General features: G+C 37.8%; 1 protein-coding gene across 3 annotated transcripts in view; it reads left to right on the top strand.

The window, feature by feature from the left end:
* The window catches only part of CDKAL1 (CDK5 regulatory subunit associated protein 1 like 1), a 379,654-nt gene that overhangs the window by 105,009 nt on the left and 255,722 nt on the right, over positions 1-18,923 (top strand). For all 3 annotated transcript variants that reach the window (XM_038130237.1, XM_038130238.1, XM_038130239.1), the window contains one exon: positions 14,740-14,836. In XM_038130237.1, coding sequence (XP_037986165.1) covers positions 14,740-14,836 — 97 coding nt within the window. The remainder of the gene's footprint in view (positions 1-14,739; positions 14,837-18,923) is intronic.

Raw genomic sequence — 18,923 nt, 5'->3', positions numbered from 1 at the left:
ATCACATTTAATTATGTCTGTATTTTTACCCTAAACATTTTTCTACCTAGAAGAAGGTAATAGCTGTTTTTGAACTATGTCAGGTGAAGATGAAATCATAAATGGATTTCAGACTGATAGATTGGGAAGGATTAGGGACTTTAGAAGCTGATTATCTTCAGTGGGGATTATCTCAGTGAGTAATGTGTTTGTCATTTGGAAAGAAATAAAAAAGCCAGTAAAATTGTCAGAGAAGAAAAATTTAGACTACATTGAGATTTATGTGGGAACAGTTCCTTAGCTAGTCCACAATTCTGTAATCAAGAAGAGTGAGGAATGTGGAATAAAGGTCTAATTGGGTGATGTTAAGGCAGCTTTTTTTAGATATCCACAGAAAGTGGAAAAAAGTTACAAGATGAAGAGTAGAAAACATAGAATTTTGGCAAAGAGATGCTGATGTTATTAAGGGAATATATATATATGGTGGAGAGCTGTAAGAATTAGTGAAAAGCTATGTGCATTAGAACTAAGAAGAGAGAGCCTACCAATTTTGAAATGGTGTTAAAAGATACATATTTATTGTATATCTTTAGTATTTCCTGTACAAATTTATACAAAGTATGTAAATGCTACCTTTTTAAAATGCCATTGGCTGTGGTGATAATTGATGGATGTTAAATCGAACAAGTGTCACCATGCTGAGAAAGTTCCATTAGACCAGGGCAATGCTAATATTGAAATAATAATAAAAGAAACAGCAACAGAAAGCAAGATGCTCCAGATTGTTGATGTACTCATAAGCTCTCTTTGTCTCAGAGAGATCTGTGAGCTAAACAAAAGATAGGAGAGCACTGTTTATAGTCCATAGAGAAAACTATTGTTGATAACCATGGAAAAAGCATCCAGTGTTGCTTGGGCTTGCATAGGACTGCCAGTCAGGTATTTGTGCTCTTTCTGGGGTATTGGCTGATGATCATATGGCAAGTGGAGTGCTGCATTTGTAGAAGGAAAGGTGTGTACAGATGAGGAGTCTGAGAAGAACAGGAGAGAAAAGACAGGTTTTCCAACAGCTCCCAAGCACTTTCTGTGGTACAAACAGGAATTGAAGTGTGTGTTTTATGGATTGGATAGATTCTGGAAGATGATAGCTGGATAGGCACTGACTGTAGACCATAGCCTCAGCAGTGGTTTCTCTCAATTAGCATTTGGTGACTTCTTTTTGTAGTAACAGTCAGAAAATACTGTTTTCAGGAAAACACTGGCATCTTGAACTTTTCCTTTCAATTTATGTGTCCATTTTATTATATCCAGTTTTCAAAAAGAAAAAGCATAATAAAATTAAAAATATTTTGTATTGTATTGGGCAGTATTGAATGAAGTGAATGTGTTGCAGATTCTCTAACACCAGGATGTGGAATACCAAGAGTGAGAATGGTTGGTAACATAGTAATTATACTGTACGTAAGTTGAAAATATGGAGAGAATCATTGTCCATTCTGATGTCAAGGTCAAGTGAATATAGTTTAGAACACAGAACATGAACTTAAGGAGATAGTTTTTTAAAATTTATAACTTTTGAGAGTTATGTGCAAACTCTCAAATTATTCATGTACTTTCAGAACTTGAGCAGTCCTGTTGAATGTTGTAACTCATTGTGAACACCACATGTACTCTGGTTTTAGGCTTTAAAATTGATAAAGCGAATGTATGAATATTTAAAAATATATATCTGTGTTTTCTCCTGGGTTACTTTTTAAAGCAGAAGTTTTTAGAGGCACGATTTGGCAGAAGTTTGCTGCAGCAGATAATTCTTGGTGTCTGTCTTTGTGTTTTCTAATTTGGTATCTCTGTTATTGACAGTGTGATTTTCTGATACTGATGACATTTCAAACTGGATGGATGTAGAGTTTATCCATCTCAGTGTTATTTTAAATACAACTATTTCCACGGAGCAGGATGAATATAGTCATACAGTGTCTCTTTCAGCTAACCATGCTTTACTTGTAGGGTCTTGTCTGGGTCTGCCTAATTCCCATCAGAGGGAAGGCACTCTTTCATGGAACATCTGATAGCTTTTTCAGAAAGTGGCAAATACTGGCAGAAATGAATTGATATACATTGTGAATGGAGGCGGAAAGTAAGAGCAATTTTTGGCACACTCATGGGAGTAGGGAGGGAGAATGTAGCTGTAACAACATTTTAAGGAGAGTGCATGGGGAATGAAGTCTCTCAATTCTTCTGAAGGTCATCAGAGTGGATCTGGCCTTCACTTGACCCATGATCAGGGCACAAAACAGGGTAAAAGCTTTAATTTGAGGAAAAGAACAAAACAAAAAATAAGTGAGCAGTTAAGCACTGTTTAGCTCTTTGTAAAGGGTATTATTAAAACCAGGTTAGGAGCATAAGATCTTTGTTCCTTGCTGTTTTGTAATGTTAAAGTGAAGAAACCTTAAAAAAAATCAGGTTGAGCTGATAATAATAGCAGAATATATGAGCTGAATATAATGGCAATGTAGAACTTACCTTTTTACTTCTGTAATGCTGTAGTGTATTTTGAAGTACAAATGCATGTAAGCTTATGTGTCCTGTCCCTTACTGAAGAATTAAGCTGCCTTCTGCTGATACATGTAGGCCTGTATCTTACACATATGGTGTTTTGTATCATCTTAAATAAGGTTAACACACACTTTGCTCCCTTGAATTCTAGGCAAACCTGGAGTGCGTTGTCTGATGCAAGAGATGTGAAAAGTTGATGAATGAGGCATAGATTTTGAAAGGTGTTTCAGGGAGTGCAGTGCTCAATTTCCTAATCTGAATTTTATTCAAAAGAAAAGCTCTGCCTTCCTCTAGCACCTGTTTTAAAGTTAAACTTCTGCTTGCTCACAGGCGAAATCTTCCTGTGTGCAGACTATTCAGAAAAAACAGGCTCAATTGCCTATTTAATACTTTGAATCTTTGTATAGAGGCTATGGTAGAAAAAAATCATTATGTTTATTAATGAAGTAGTATTTCAAAGAAAAAATATTATACATTTAGTGCAATCAGAGTCTAAAAGAAGTACTTGAGTTGCTAGAAAAATTTGGAAGAAAGACATGAGAAATCTTTTAGAGCAGATTTCAAAGGCATAAGTTGCGCAGTTAGCGCTTCTCCCATCTTCTCAAATTCAGCAGTGTCTGGTAGCCATAGAAGAACAGAATTTCTTTGAAATTGCTGGTGGGAGCAGAGGGGTTTATTTTCTGGAGTTTCATAACAGGATGACAATTTCCAGTGAGATTCAGTAGAATTTTGAGTTAAGTGAGCTTGATGCAGAGCCTTGCATTATTTAGTATAGTTTCCTGGTGTGAGGTGTCTTGAAGTCTGCAGAGATGCATATTGTATAAAAAATAGAAATGAATTAAAATATGAAGTGGTTGCATAGGAAATGCTCTTTAAGCAATTCATATTTCTTAGAAGTATTTAACAATTAATATAATCATTGTTATGAGCTGTTTATATGTTACAGAGAAACTTGAATGTTACAACTTTGGGGTGAATTTACTGTGTGTCTCAAGTCCAGGGAAGGAGCTTTAGTGAGGAGGGCCTTCTTCATTTGAGTTTTAGTACAAGCACAGATCCATTGCACAAGGAAAGTCTGGGAGCCCTACGAACATGCAGCTGGAATCTGTCTCCATTTCCTGTACTCACCTGTGGGTGATCATGCTTCAGGAACAAGACTGAGAAAAAGGTTAGAGATGGTTACAGAAGCTTTATCCATAAAGAACCAAGCTCATTTTGCCTAGGACTTGCAAAGTAACTTTTAAAAATGGTTCATTACTCTTTTGATTGATTATTATCTCTAAAGAGATCAATAACATATTACACCGAGGCCTTTGTTCTGACCTTCCTGATCACTGGGATGGGTGACAAAGCTGTGAAATCCTGGTGGAGTGTTACATGGTCGTTTACTGTGCTCAGAGAGTTGCTGCTGCTTATATACTGCACACACACACACACACACACACACACACATATACATACATACATACATATATATATATGTGTGTGTGTGCTGCTGTGCAGTGTTGGAACCTGGTTATGCTTCAAAATGAGAATATTCCATCTGTGTGTAGGTGAACAAGCACTGGAAATATGGCAGTATGAATCTGATAGAATTAAATTTTATGGAAAATGTGGAGGGGAAAAAGGAAATAGAGCTTTAGGAGTGAAGTACCTGTTGTCACATGCAAATATTTATGTTCACTCACACACAGAGAATGACACTGATCATGCTGAGTTGAAAGGGACCCATAAGGATCATCAAATCCAACTCCCAGCCCTGCACAGCACCATCCCCAAGAATCACACCATGTGCCCAGGAATATTGTCCGAATGCTCTGTGAGCTCTGTCTGGCTTGGTGCTGTATTCAATCCACATTGGATTGCTCTCTGTTAGAAATTAAAAGTTTTGTTGCTAGAATCTTTTAAATTGTTCTGACTTTTCAGAACATGTGACCTAAAACTTATATGAACCCATACATTTAATATTATATGTACAAAATGCCTGGCAGTGTATTAAACTTCTAGAAGATCATCTGTTGTGAAAACTACTAGAATGATATCTTAGTTATTTTAGGAAACATTCTTGGGCAAGCTAATATGCTTAGAGAAATTACCCCTTCAGCTCTGACAGAAGTTACTATTTTTAGCTCTCTAAATAATACATTTTGAACTAGATTTAGATATCTAAACTGGTAATTTCTCAGAGCTACTTCTAGGACTTGTCTTTTTCTCTTCTTCCTCTCAGCAACCACCCAGGAAATGTTTTTCTAACCACAGACATCAAAAAATCCTAAACCAGAATGGAAGGAAGTGTGCTGCATAAATTGTAAGCAAGGAGCAGATGTAGCTCCTCTGATCAGTCCCACCTCACAGTGGGAGTGCACTAAAGCCCTCTTATGCTGCTTGATGCACTTTTGGGCTTCCACCTTTCTAGCAGCATCTTCTCCCCTTCCCCTGCTTAAGCACCAGTGACAGCAACTGAGTGGAGAATTTTTTCCAGCACTACAAGCAGAAGTGCAGTTGTTATTCAAGTCACCCTTGAAACTGTAGTTAAAAATGCCTGAATAGAAAAGACAAAATCATTTTTTTCAGAAGGAAGATTACACTTTTGAATCTATATATGTAACCACAGACTCAAAGCTTCAGCCTCTGAAGGAAATAAAATTGTATTTTCTCTTCCATTTGTATTGTAGTGTGTAGTGCAAAGCCCTCCTAAAGCATAAAGTTAAAGCAGTGTAGGAGTCTGTTACTTTCAGAGATTGAGATGAATTTGTGTGAGCACAGAAACCACTAAGATGTTCCAGCAATACAAAAACCATACAAATAAATTGTATGTCAAAATGTAGTCCATGGAGAATTGTTTGGATCTTTACCATTCTTTCAAGTGTGGTGTGAAACAATGTGAAATTAAAGATATCAATGAAGAGTTAGTTGACACCTCTTGATAATTTACTGAGATAAGGCTGATGGCTAAGTGGCCTGTTGAGAACAGAATAATGTGGGATGTATGGTGAAGGCCCAGAAACATGAACAAGTTCTCATGAGTCATTCTCAGTTGTAAATAAGTAAAACATGAACAGATATTGAGAGGAGGCATTTATTACTCTTTACTTGGTGGGGCTTCACCTGGATTGCTGTGTCTTGAGTGTAGCAAAGGCAGTTGAGGGATATAAGAAGACTGGAGCCAAGTCCATTGGAGAGCTGCTAAAACGACCAGGCATGTAGAGGGTAGTGGATAATTTCTGTTGCTGTTCAGGTCCTGTGGTCAGTTCTAGTCTATTTTGATTAGGAAGAGCTTGCTGGGCTTTACTGGAAGAATTTAAAGCAAACACAAAACCTAAAGGTTAATAAAAATGTGATACAGTGAAATCTGGACAGAATGAAGGTTCCAGTGTTGAGGAGTGACATATCTTTTTCTTTTTTTTCCTCCTTTATTTTCTGCTCTGCCCTTTGTTGCTTTCCCCCCTGCTTTAACACACTATGTTATAGTCCTTTTCTATTTCATAGTTCCTCACAAAAACTAGCCACAGTGGGGCTGCTTGTATAGCAGTTCCATAAGGGAAAAAGAACATGCAGCTTACTGTTCTGAAAAATTACTTCATTGAATTTTATTTCCTTTTCTTTGTTGGATAACTTCTGACAGTCTTCTGTGCACATAAGATGAAAACTATATTTAGTGTCTCTCAAGAAGTTATTTTTGTTTCTTTCATGTAGTAGCTCTAGCCACCTGATTTTGAGAAAAAAAAAAAAAGCCTGGATGTTCAGAATTTTGGCTGCCTTTCAGGTCTGTGGTTTTCCTCCTCAGCTGCCCTGGAGGAGTCCAAGAAAAATGAGTTGGCTGTTAGTTCCTTTGTTATGCTTGATTTTTTTATCAGAATGTTCCATGTCAGACATGCCATGGAATTGTGCAGGGGTTTTGTTCTGATGACTTGGTAAAACACTGTTGGTATCATGTACTGCCCTGTGTGTTTAGTCCATGTAAATTCTGCTTTCTTTTTCTGGATTTTCACCATCTTTACCCTATGGAAAAAGATTCCTGGTGTATTATACTTAGCAAAAAAAAACCAAACTGGAGAAGTACTAATAACTGCTTCTGGAACAAATACTGTTAAAATTTTGTAGGTAGCTTGTTAGTGAGAAGCATGCTATACCTCTGGGGGCAGGGAAGAATGGATTATTTAGTTTTCATTCAACACTAATTTCATTTTTTAGTCATTGTATCAACAGGGTTTTCTATTACAACCACTGGCCACGCATACATATAACTTGAAGCCTGCCTGTACTTTGAACCTGAGAGGCAATGTAGTATTTCACACATTAATTACAATCATTATTCTGTGCCCTAAACTGCACTCCATTTTTTAAAAAGAGATGAATAGAACTAAGAGGGGGGAAAGATTGGGAAGGTGAAGTAGAATAAATTGTCAGTTAATTAAATATAAAGGAGAGATATGCTATAAATACTATGATAGTATATTCTCATTCCTGCAGAAATATATGTTGAAAGAACAGAGGAATGGCATAAGAGCTGTGTGTTTGATATCAAAGTTCACTGTTAAAATTTTGACTTCCATTTTTTAATCTATCAGAAGTTTAGTGTCACTTTGCAAGTGAATTTATATGAGATTTCCTTTCACTGTTGTTGACACAAGTGTACCTTTTGACAGTCCACCTAGATATGCAAAAATAAATTCAGAACAGGATTAAGTTTTCCAGTTTGAAGGGGGAGCATGATGTCTTGCTTTTTTGATGTGGTAGAAAGAAGTGAAAATGCTTGCTCTTAAAGAAGGAAAGTAGTGTCAGAAGGCAAAGAGATAAGACAAAATTGCTGCTAGAGCTTTGGAGCTCTGTCTGCTTCTGAGAACTCTCTCACCATTGTCGCTTCCTAGATTTTTCTGAAGAAAGGCTTGCATGAGAGATTTAGAAAGACAGTGAAGTATTTTTACAACCTTACTACAACTTGTCATCTCTGTGCTAAAGGACATAAAGATTCAAGGGTGTTCAGAAAATGCAGATTTTTTAAAGGGCAATTCCAGTTTCTGCCACCTGCATCAGCTCCCTGGTGGTCTGGCTTCTAGCAGCCTCTGCTTTTCAAGACTGAATGGGCAGAGCTGCAGTGTATCTGGTACTCTGTGCTTTAGAGAAGTTGAGCATACTCGTGCTGTCAGCAGAGGGATAAAGAAGAGCACTGAAAGGAGGGAGGAAGAAAAGGAGCTGAGGAGCACAGTAGTGTCTCCTACCAACAATGTGCTTGAAACCAAAACTCATAAACCCCAGATTTGTAGAGCAGCAAATACTTGATTGTTTTATCTGAGGAATGGTGGGAGCCTAAACACTTGCAAAATACTGCAGAAAGAAATTTTCTCTCAGCATTCTAGCGAGTACCTTCTACAAAGCATGGATGTCACCTGTGTTAGGCAGTGAAGGTTTGTCAGTGCTCAACAAGTCCTGGCAGACTGTGCTGTTCACTTGACAAGAGCTGGGGAAGGCTTGAGCCAGTGAGTGGGTGTCTTGGCACCCCCTGAGCAGATTGCCAGGTCCCAGTCTGCTCAACAGTCTTGGGAAGACAAATTCTATTTCTAGTATTTTCTGTTACATGACAAGGTCCCTCAGTCTTCGCAATAAAGAGAAAAAAAAAAAAAAAAAAAAAAAAAGAAAAAAAAACCCCAAACCAACAACTTTGTATTTACAAGGAAAAAAATTTAAAATTTAAAATATATATGCTTTTTAGCCAACAAGTAAAAATCTGTCTGCCAGCAGCCAAGATGAAATTTTTTAAGGAGCAGATTGTCATTAATTACACTTTCCTTTTAAGAACAGTTGTAAGGCTGATAACTTCTAATTATGGGTTTTTCAGTTTTGCTTTAAAGCTATGGTATACCGAGTTTTAAAAATCTGTTTTCTTAATAATCTGTAGGAGCTGGCATGTAACCATTTTTGCCTAGCCTGACCAAAAGACATCCTGGAAGTTTCTCACTCGTGTTGATCAATTCAGCCTTGCTTGGGGCTACAAAAATTACTAGCCAGGGCCAAGGAGGGATTGAGGATTTTTTCCTTCATCCCATCCTCTTCCTGAAAACATTCTGGTCTGATTTTTCAGTTTGATAAAGTCTTTGAACTATTAGTTTGAAAGCTTTTGCAGGAAGAAAAGACCACCATTACCACTACCATGCTATGTTTGTGTGAGTAATGACTGCCCAGGAATAGCTGTTGCATCTTTAATTGCTGCCTGTAAAGTAACATTTACAGAAAATTTGAGTAAAACTTAGGCACCAATTTGACTGTGTCTAGAGTTTCAATTCAGATTGCCTTTTGCAGACAAAGCTGCTGTCACTTCACTTGCATGCCAGGTAGTTGGGTAAAAACAAGTTTCCATTCATTTCAGAAACTTAGGGAGTAATTTGGTTTGTAGCATGTGAGTCTTGCGGTTATTCTCAAGAGCTGACATTTCACCTGCTATAAAAAACTCTCTTAGGGAAGGATATTTTTATGCTTTCATTTATTAATTTTTGCTCGGAGCATGTCTTTACAGCCTCAGTTTGGAGTTTGACAGAGCAAGCATTTTTATCTTTTTAAAGCATTTTCAGAGAGGACATGCTTGCCTTTGTAAGGAGTAGGACATGCAATTTATTTTTGCCCTGGCATATTTGCATGTTACCTGATGGTATTTGCCACAGGAAATGCTATTTGACAAGTTCGGTGGGTGCAGCTTGGCAGTGAGACAGCCTCTTTGATAGAGACTGATTCTCCAAGAGCAGTTCAGTAAACTCCAATAATCAGCATAAGCATCCTCATATGAACTTTGCATCTTCACATGCCTCACAGATAAACTACAGTAATTCTTTGGGGGCTGTGGAAGTGCACAAGGAAGCTGACGTGCCTAAGCAGACTCTTGAGTGATTCTGTTCTGGTTAATAATATTGACAAGCTTTCATCAGGTTTTCCACAATCCTTTGTCTATGGGGCTGTCCATAACTTTGAAAGCAGAACATTTATGAGTTTCTAACATCCTTTTACTTCTTACTCACCCACTCTGCTCAGCATATTGCGACCTCAAAGGTTTCATAAGACTTGTTAATCTGATCAGAGCATCAGAAATAAAACAAGGAGTTCCCATGTCCTTCTCTTTTTCTGTTTCCTTCCCAGTACCTTTTGTTTTCCCTCAGTTTTGGTTCTGCTGCATCCCTTCTCCCACGAGCTAACTTAATGAAACAAAATGGTTAAACCCCCCCAGTCTTGACTCAATAAATTTCTCCTAAATCAGTGAGTTAAATGGGGCTGTGGAAAGGCCCAGTGAGCTGCAGAGCTTGGAGCAGAGGAGGAGTGATACCAGATGACCAGAAGTGAGAAAGAGGGGGTGTTGAAGTTGGAGAAAGGTAAGAGCAACAACAGCAGACAGAGAGGATGGGAAGGGAGCTTTTGGGTCCTAGTGAGACATTACATTCGTTCAAAGCCTGTAAAGCCGCAGTTCAGCTTACATTGGTAATTTTTCAAACAGAAGATGGCTGTGTGGTTTTATGGATTTTCAGGAGTGTATTCCAAATGCTGTACAGGCACCATCTTTTCATTCCATGAATATTGCGCTCTCTTTAAGACTTGTGGCTTTCTGCTGATTAATTCAGCAGATGAGGGAGTTGGAAGGCCTTTCACATATTTGCATCTTCAGCCAAATAGCATTTCTTTTTCCCCAGAGATATCACAACACCATTTCTACAGCCTGGGAAGTAGTATCTCCTGAATTTTACTTTTTATAACGATTGGGAGCCTGATCTCATCATATACCCAGCTAATACTGTATTTAGCTAGAGCTGCTGCAGCAGAACTTTCTCATGTATACTGACATTTCTTTGGGCACTTCTAGACACAAAGCTCCCCTTTGTTTATGGCTTCACACCTTTCTAAACCACCTGATAAGGACTTGTTGTGAATTTTGTGTAATAGGAGGCCATGAGAATGGTATGAATAGACTGCAATGATGCATTGCACAATTCAATTTAAATATACACATCTTATACAGGTACAACAATGAGGAGGTTAGTGCTGTATTTTGTGGGAATAACTCATGGATGTTCAGTTGTCATCTGCCTAGTAGGATTCAGGTTGAAATAATTACTTTTTCATATGCTATAACAAAGTTACTCCCAGTTGTACTTCAGCATTAGAAATAGTTCTTATTTTATGAACATTTCCCAAGTGCTGTCCATACAAAGCTGAAGAAGCTCACTGTAAAGCACTTCCCCCTTAATTTCTTGCTTTTGTTTAAAAGTTCCACTCTTGGTTCTTCTCTTACTTGTATTTGACTGTTATTTAGTCCTGCTGCAGGCAACCTTCTGCTCATTGTTTATATGCTTCTTCATTATTTAATTCCACCAACAATGGGTTTTGGAATAAAAAATGTGGGGTTTGCAGGCAAAATACTTGGTTTCACATATCTGTTACTAGAGCAGCACTTTACAAATTGCATGTTTCATGCTGACAAGTCTGTAGTTTATCAGCTTTCCTCCCTGCAGACCAGACTGCTTTTTATTTCAGAGGCCTGTTAAGCCTTCCTGTGCAGCTGGGATCCCTTGGTGGGGTGTAGTGGTGGCTCTCTGAAAGCTACGAGTTACTTAAGAGTTCACAGCTTACAAAAATCCAGTGGGCAGCTCTGCTTATGGCGAGGAAAATGAGCAGGCAAGCGGTGGTGGTCTGGTTCCTCTTGTCTCTAGCAAAGAACAAGTTAGCAATTACTTTCAGTATCACAGATGGTCTTCTGTTGAACTTGGCCCATCTTCTCTGCTTTCACTTTTTTATTGCCTTCCTTAGATTTGAACCTCAGGGAAATGTCCCTAACTTTTTTCTTTTGGTGGTTCCACCCGAGTATCTGTGTGAGTCATGAAAAAGTGGAACAGCTTCCTGCACTGGCTGCCATGGTATCCAGCAGTTTTGCTATACACACAGTGCTGATGTAGTAAATGCTTATGGGGAGCTTTTTTGGAGGGTGGAAGGTGGTTTTTTTTGGTTTTGTTGTATTACTGACTAAATTTTCTTGGAGCTTAAAAAATAAAAATTAGAGGAGCCATGCAAAAAACTACATAGAATTGTAAGAAAAATATTCCAGTTTGGGAGGGTTCCTAACATAAATACAAGTGCTCATGAGCAAGGCAGAAATTCTCCAGTTTCATTCTTAAATTTGCTTTTTAAAGGCAGAATACATGGAACATATTTCATTATCTCTGCAACAGAGTATAAATCTTATGATCTTGCATGAGTCCTCTGCTGTATGCAGCACTTCACACCCCTGTTGTTTCCCACTTGTTTTTTGCTTCCCACCCATTACTTAGGAAGTAGCTTGAATAATTCCTTTCTTAAAGAAAAAATTGCTCTAATTAAATTTCTATTCAGATGTATATCTTGCAAGGAGCTTTTAGAAATGAGTATTTCAAGATGTTTCATGAGTCAATTAAATTGAAAGTTCAAGTTCATGTAACTTAAAAATATAAAGGGTTCTAAAAGAGAAGATGTATTTATTCATGCCACCTACTAGACTCCATGAGGTATTATTCTCCTTACTGTTCATGTTTTTGAAGACTAACGGCTCTTCAAATACAGTTCTCGTGCTAACTAGATTTCTGAAGGATAATTTTTGCAGGCTTTTGTTGATACAAGTAGGGCTCATTAAACAATATTAAAAGGAGGTGACAATACAGCACTGGAATGCATATTTTGAGAAGTGGTTTTTTGAAAACGAGGCAAAAAAATCATAATTTCCTTACAATGGCTTTTCATTTATGGTGGGTTTTATGTATTGTGTGGTATATTATGAAGGTAATGAAAATTTGCTATGATTGAAAATTTAGTTCTGGCATTTCCACTTAATTGCATTTTAAAGAAAAAAAATCTCAGTGTACAAAATTCTTTACTCTGTAGAGACATGTACAACTTTTAAAAAGTTAAGTGAAGGCAATGCTTATTATGAAGAATATTCATTTTAACTTTTTCCCCCCTAGCTCTAGTTATAGTCCCAGAAGATGCAGCAAAATGTTAAAGCTGTGAAATAACATTAAAATGCCATTTAATGTGTCAAGGGAAACTTTGTTTATTTTTTTTTCTCAGATAAAAAGACATGAATAAAAGCTTTTTCTTCTGTGGTGCTCACAGGTTTTCAAGTAGATGGAGCAGGCTGTTGCTTGCAGCAGATTATACCAGATGCCAAGTTGCCGAGGGATGTGTGCTTTGTTTGCTGGAGACAGGGCTTATTGTCTTGCCTCCAGGCATTAGGTTGAGTCTGTTAGACTATATAAGTAGTGATTTTTATCCTTTGAGTTAGTGGAGTGTCACATGGTGCTATGTGACATTTTTAGATAAAGCATGAAGTATGATTTTTATTTTCTTATTTTTTCTTGACTATGTAGCAGGTAACCTCCACTGAAGTTTTGCAAAACCCTTAAATGTTTACCACTGAAAGAAAAGAGGGATTACAGGTTTTGGAGACATGTTTCTATGTTCTGTGCCGAAGAAATATACTAAACTAGCTTCTTATCATAGTTCTTTACCCACATAAATAATATCAAGAAGAGATGAAAATATGTGCATTTATATTATACACTCAGTGTGTAAGTAGAGGACCAACAAGGTTCTGTATCATGAATGTCTGAATATTTCCCAGAAGTCCCACTAAAACAAAATCAAATATCTTAGAGATATTTGCTGCATATATATTGGATAGGAATTAACAGTTGTAATCTATTTACTTGTTATTTCTCACTTGCATTTGTTTCTTTCCTTTAAAACACCTCATTTTAGTGCAGCAGCCAACACAAGGTATTTAGCAAAATGGCCTGTGATCTCCTTTATTATTACAATCTGTGTGTTACTTTGAGCTTTCATTTGAGCTGTAAATTGTAAACAGATTTGTCCTTATAACAAGTGTGGAGTGAAAATTCTGAGCAGGGAAACTCTCTGTGGTACCACTCTGGGTTAGTTTGGGGTTTTTTTGTTAAAATTGCCTCTGCTGGAGATCGACAGATACTCACTTAGCGTTCAAGTGCTTGTTGAACATCACTTCCTTTAGTGCATTCATCTTGCAGACAGCTCAAGCGAGCTGAAGAGTATAAAATTGTCTACGTACCTGCATATTGTGGATATTTTTTCTGAAAAGTGTTGTGATGTGTCTTAGCCTATTCCAACATAATGGTAAACACTTAATGAATTCATACACTGGTGGAGAAAAGATCCAGGTTCCAGTTTGACAGAAGCCACGATACAACATGCAACCATGAAAGATTGTTCTTGGAGCTACCCATAATATGTTAGACCTAGCAAATCTCCTAGTATTATTCAGCACTTTCCTTCTTTTGTGTTTTGCACGTTGCTAATGCAGTTGTTGTGTTGATTAATGTGGTAATGGATGATGTTCAAAGTTTAATGGGCATTGGCAGGTTCTGCATCTCACTGTTTTGTGTGTAGCCTCTAGTTCTGTGCAGACCTCCCATCAGTTATGAGATTCAGTGCTGGCTTGATACTCACTGTTGAATTCAAAGTGAGTAAAAATGTTAATGAGATGAAGGGTTTTAACCATTTCATCTTAGTGTTTTGATTTCCTGCCTGATGCTAAGGTAGCTTTAAAGCTAACGAATTATGTAAGGTAATATCCAGACAAATGTTTCTCTTCCAGAGGCAAGTACTTAAAGCTTGAAAAGTGCTCAAGATGCTTAAATACTTAAACATTTTAAAGTAACTGGATATTTCAAAGTAAATAAATGTTTTAAGTGGACATCAGAAGACTGATGTAACTGGACAGTTCTGACTGGTGCTGCATAAATGAGTCTGTTCTGAGCTAGAGGTTCCTGCCTGCATCCTGTCCTTTGTCCCTTCCATTCTGTCCAAGTTCTTGAATTGATGTTAATTACTCTGTCCCATCTTGCTTGGCCAGTTTCTCTTCTACCATTTTGGCAAATAAAGTGAACTTGATTAGAGCTCAAGGTTGTGTTTTTGTCCAACATATGCAATGTTCATGGTCTCTGTACATACTCCCCAAACTGAACCAGGTGTAGCTTCATATGGGGCTCTTTTGGTGTGTTGATTTGTTTGGTTTCTGAGGCTCACACATGCTCAAGTTGCTTCTGATTTGGCGAGGTCTTCATTGTGATTTCTTTCTGTTGTCACATGCATAATGGGATTGCGCTGAAGTTGAAAATGATAATTTTAAAAAATATTGACACACTGTTTGTCTTTCTTTAGGAAAGCTCAAGAAGGGAAGAAGAAAGTTGTTTTAGCAGGCTGTGTACCACAAGCTCAACCTCGCCAGGAGTACCTGAAAGGCTTAAGTATTATAGGGGTATGTATCTTTAGAAATCAAAGGTTTTCATAAATGTTTTCAGTAGGTCGATGTCAATATCTAGACTCTATTGCCTTTCTCTTGGAAAGAGCAGCAAAGAAGCTTCCTGCCATGCCCCCTCCTGTTCATCTTTTTGTATTATACAACATTTAAACCTTCTTTCAGTTGAGGGTGATTTGATTTGGCTGTGGCATGAGGGGAGAAAGAAGAGGATGCTGTTGTTGGAACTGACTTCCAGTGCCCTTTGAAGCCTGAAAATTTCCAGGCTTCATCCAGGATGAAGGTATCAGTTACCATATTCTTAAAAATATCACAGTTTATTTGCTCTAAGACAAGCCTTAAGACCTTTGTTAAAATCAGTGGAAGAAGTGTAGGGTACTAAATCATACGAATTACACAGACACAGCTGAGGATTTGGTGGTTGTTTTTTTACTTCACACTATTAAGCAGAATGGAAAATAGCAATTATTATTTTGTTTAAATTCGAGGCAGTCTGAAGAGTTAAATCGAGGCATGACTGACTTGTTAAACAGTTACCAAGTTTTACCTCAAAAATGAACCCTCAAAGCTTTGACTTAAGTAATAAAGTGTTTTCAGTATTCTGTGGGATGTGGTACTACTGTATCATTGAATCACCTTTGGGAAAGAAAAAAGTAAAATGAGTGAATGTATTTCCTCTTTGTTCAGAGGCCACGTAGTTATTGATCCATAATTGGTTGTTACAGTGAGTATAATAATACTTACACATATATAGACAGAGGGGACAAAAACGAACAAGTCACTATCCTTTGACCAAGATTGTAGTTCGATGTTTCAGTTTTAATGAATTTAACCTATTAAAATTGGGAAGTTAGATATATTTTTTTTTTAAAAATTCCCCCTCTTTTAAAAAATTCTCTTTTAAGTAACATGTAATTTCTGAAAATTACCCTCTTCTCATCATCTTCATTTGAGTACCTAGAACCAGTGTTTCATGAAAAGTGTTAGTAGTTTAGTATTTTTTACAGAAAGATTTCTGTTAGGAGATGAATTGGGTGTTAATGCAGTGTTCCCAAGTACTTTGAAACTAGACCTGGAAATACTGAAATGTAGTCTTTGCAATAAGGACACTGTCCTCTGGCTGTCATTGCTGTGGTAAAATTTACTGTGCTTTAAATAAGAGATCCCTCAGCTCAGAAAGGTCTCAACCTTGAGGCAAAACTATTAACAAAAACAAAGCTAAGAACATATTATTGTCTATGTTTTCAGTTTGTACATTTAGGATTTTCTTCCCATTTTATAAAGAATGTGTGTGAGAGGGTGACTGTATTTAAAGGACGAGACTTGTTATCTTACTATTGCAAAATGTTTTTGAAAGGCAATTTTTGCAGAATTGAGAAATAGAAAATGTTCTGTTGGCAATAGGATGTTGATTCTACTTTAAAATTTTAAGCATTAAGGGTACAGTTTTGGAAATCTTTCTTTAATACAAGGTTGGTCTTGCCTTCAACTTGGCTGAGAGACATAGTTGATTTATTGTTGCTTATATAAGTCCTGCTATTTTCTCCCCCCCTCCCTATTTTTTTTCTTTTTTTTCAATATTTATTTTAAAGACTGTGTTGTCTGAGAATGTGTTTATTTACCAGCAATTAGAACTCCCTCAGGGTGGCTTTCTAAAGGCAGTGTGTCAGAGGCTCTTCTGTTCCTCTTGTTAGGATGGAGGAGGAAGTTGTGTTGTAACTACCAGAGAAATTCTAGTAAACCAGAGCTTGTTTTGATCTGCATTTGAAAAATACAGGATTGAACTTCCACTGTTATTTATTTATTGCCTCATTTGGGCAGAAGGAAAGGAAGGGCAACTTCCCATCTTTCTTACCATTTGTGATGTTACTATGCTTCTGTGTTTCTTTAAAATAATTGCTACTTTATGAACATAATGTGGGTTGAGGCCTTGCCATAGGCTGTGTAAGGCAAACCATAATGTCACATGACAAGGTGGAGGAGCTCTTTTGTGGAATAGGAAAATTCTAGGCAGTAATAAACCTGCCAAGAGTGTAGAGTAGCTGAAGCAAGTAATGATGCATTACAGAGGTTCACAGCCATTTCCCCTCTGGTGGTTTCCAAAGCTTACTCCTTTGTGTTTGGGGTGTACTCACTTCAAACTCAAGTGCTCATGCAGTGCACAAAGAGACATCAACTCTCCTATGTAGTCATTCCTCACTTTTCATTTTTAGTTGCTGAGAAGTAGGATGTGTGACTGTGCTGATTCTTGTGAGGGGATCATAGGGGAAAGAAAAGGAGAGACAAGGGGGAATGAAAGATTTAGCCGACAAGTTATGTTTTGGGACCCATAAATGGATGTAGGTAATGGTAGTGTTTCCTCACTTCCAGAGCTGCATACAAGAACATGCAAAACCCTGGTTCCCAGTGATAGTTGAGCCATTGGAATGGGGTATTTTATTTCATTGACATTTTCTGAAGTTTTAAGGTGCTTGATCTCCAAATGATGTTTTGTGTTGGAACCCCTGGTCAGGTTGCTGGGAGTTTATCGGTCTTAAGAGGCTTCACAAAGCCCATGTATCCGTGCTTTGAAATCATCAAACTTGCTGTGCAGACTGAAAGCATGGGGTCTAATCCACATATGTATTCTATTAAAGGCATGCAATAACTCCATAGGTGAGTGAATCCTGACTGAGAACTCTAGTTCTCCTTCCTTCTCTATCTTTGCCAGTGTAACATCTAGTATCAAAGACCTATCATCTTCTGCCATACACCCATCACCCGAGGGAAGAGTTTCTGCCTATTCTTTCATCTGCGCCAAGCAATGAAAGAGCCACACGAGCAATCCAGCATTGCTACTCTGGAAGGCTGTACCCCCCCCGCTTTGCTGTTGCTCTCTGAGTCAGAAGGTGCAGGTCCCGTGCATGGTAGGGCACTGCAGGCTCTTCAGCCAGGGTGAGCCTGAAGCCACTGCTTCCAGGAAAAATGCATAGCTATGAAAAGCTCTCTGCCAAGGCTCCTTGCATTCTCCTGACCTCCAACTAACCCTTTCCCCTGGCTATTCTGCTGTATAAGGCAAACTTTAAGTAATTATCTTTTCATATCCAGTTTGAAACTCTGGAATGTGATTAGTGGGAGTGCTGAACACTCCCAGCAGCAGCACGTAACACTAGGAGCACTGCTATAAAAGAGATGGTGCAGCATAAAAAATGCTAAGTGCATTACAAAAAGCAGGCACTTTATTTCTCAAGCTTTACATCTGTAATTGCTATGCACTTTTACGTTTAATGTACCTTATTTCTTCATTTGTAAAATGCTCCAGTTGAGCAGAGCTTTAGCAGTGCCATCGTGAAAGGAAATCACTGGAATCGTACCAAGATGCCAAGTGTCCGTATATCCCTACTGCTTTGGCCTCATAAACGAGGAAGATACCTTGTATGGTATTTCTGTGGTTCACGTCATAAAAGTTTGGATTATGTTTGCAAACAGAGATAGTGATACTTGCCTACCTTGCAGCATTTATAAGGCCAGACTGCATTCAAGATTGGGAGCCTGTCTGCTGCCCTTAAAACAGAGCCTTGCATGAATGCAAATATTTAATACTTACTTCATGAAAGCCAAATTTTATGGAATTTTTCTCTGAATTATTTGAATTAGCAGAACTTCTTGGAAATCATGCTGAAAACCTGGGAGCAGGTGGACACTCTTCTTCTGTAACTTATGGCTAAGAATGACTTCATACAAATCTCAGCTGGTCGGCTTTGGCTTTTGAATTCCCATGTTGATATTCATATAGGACACTTGAACCTGGAAAGCCAGAAAAGAGTGTCAGTTAAGCACCTGCTTTTAAACTGAAAATTGGATGTGCAAATAGAAGATGTTCATTTCTACAGCAATTATGTACTATCCTACAAATCAAAGGGTGTAGCAATTAATTTAGATAAGAATTATCCTTCAGCTGTGTCAGTGTTTAGCAATGAAAATCAGTTGTTTATGTGCATCTCTGGAGTAGTCCCCTTCCCTTTAAAGTTTGTGTAGATCCTCCTCTCAGGATACATTCCTAACCCAGAGCAATGCCCATTACCATGGTCAGTATTGTCAGCAAAGG

Source organism: Motacilla alba, chromosome 2 (assembly GCF_015832195.1).
Source record: "Motacilla alba alba isolate MOTALB_02 chromosome 2, Motacilla_alba_V1.0_pri, whole genome shotgun sequence".
Classification (NCBI taxonomy): Eukaryota; Metazoa; Chordata; class Aves; order Passeriformes; family Motacillidae; genus Motacilla; species Motacilla alba.
The sequence above is the reverse complement of the archived record's forward strand: the minus strand, read 5'-3'. Positions and strand labels throughout refer to the sequence as shown.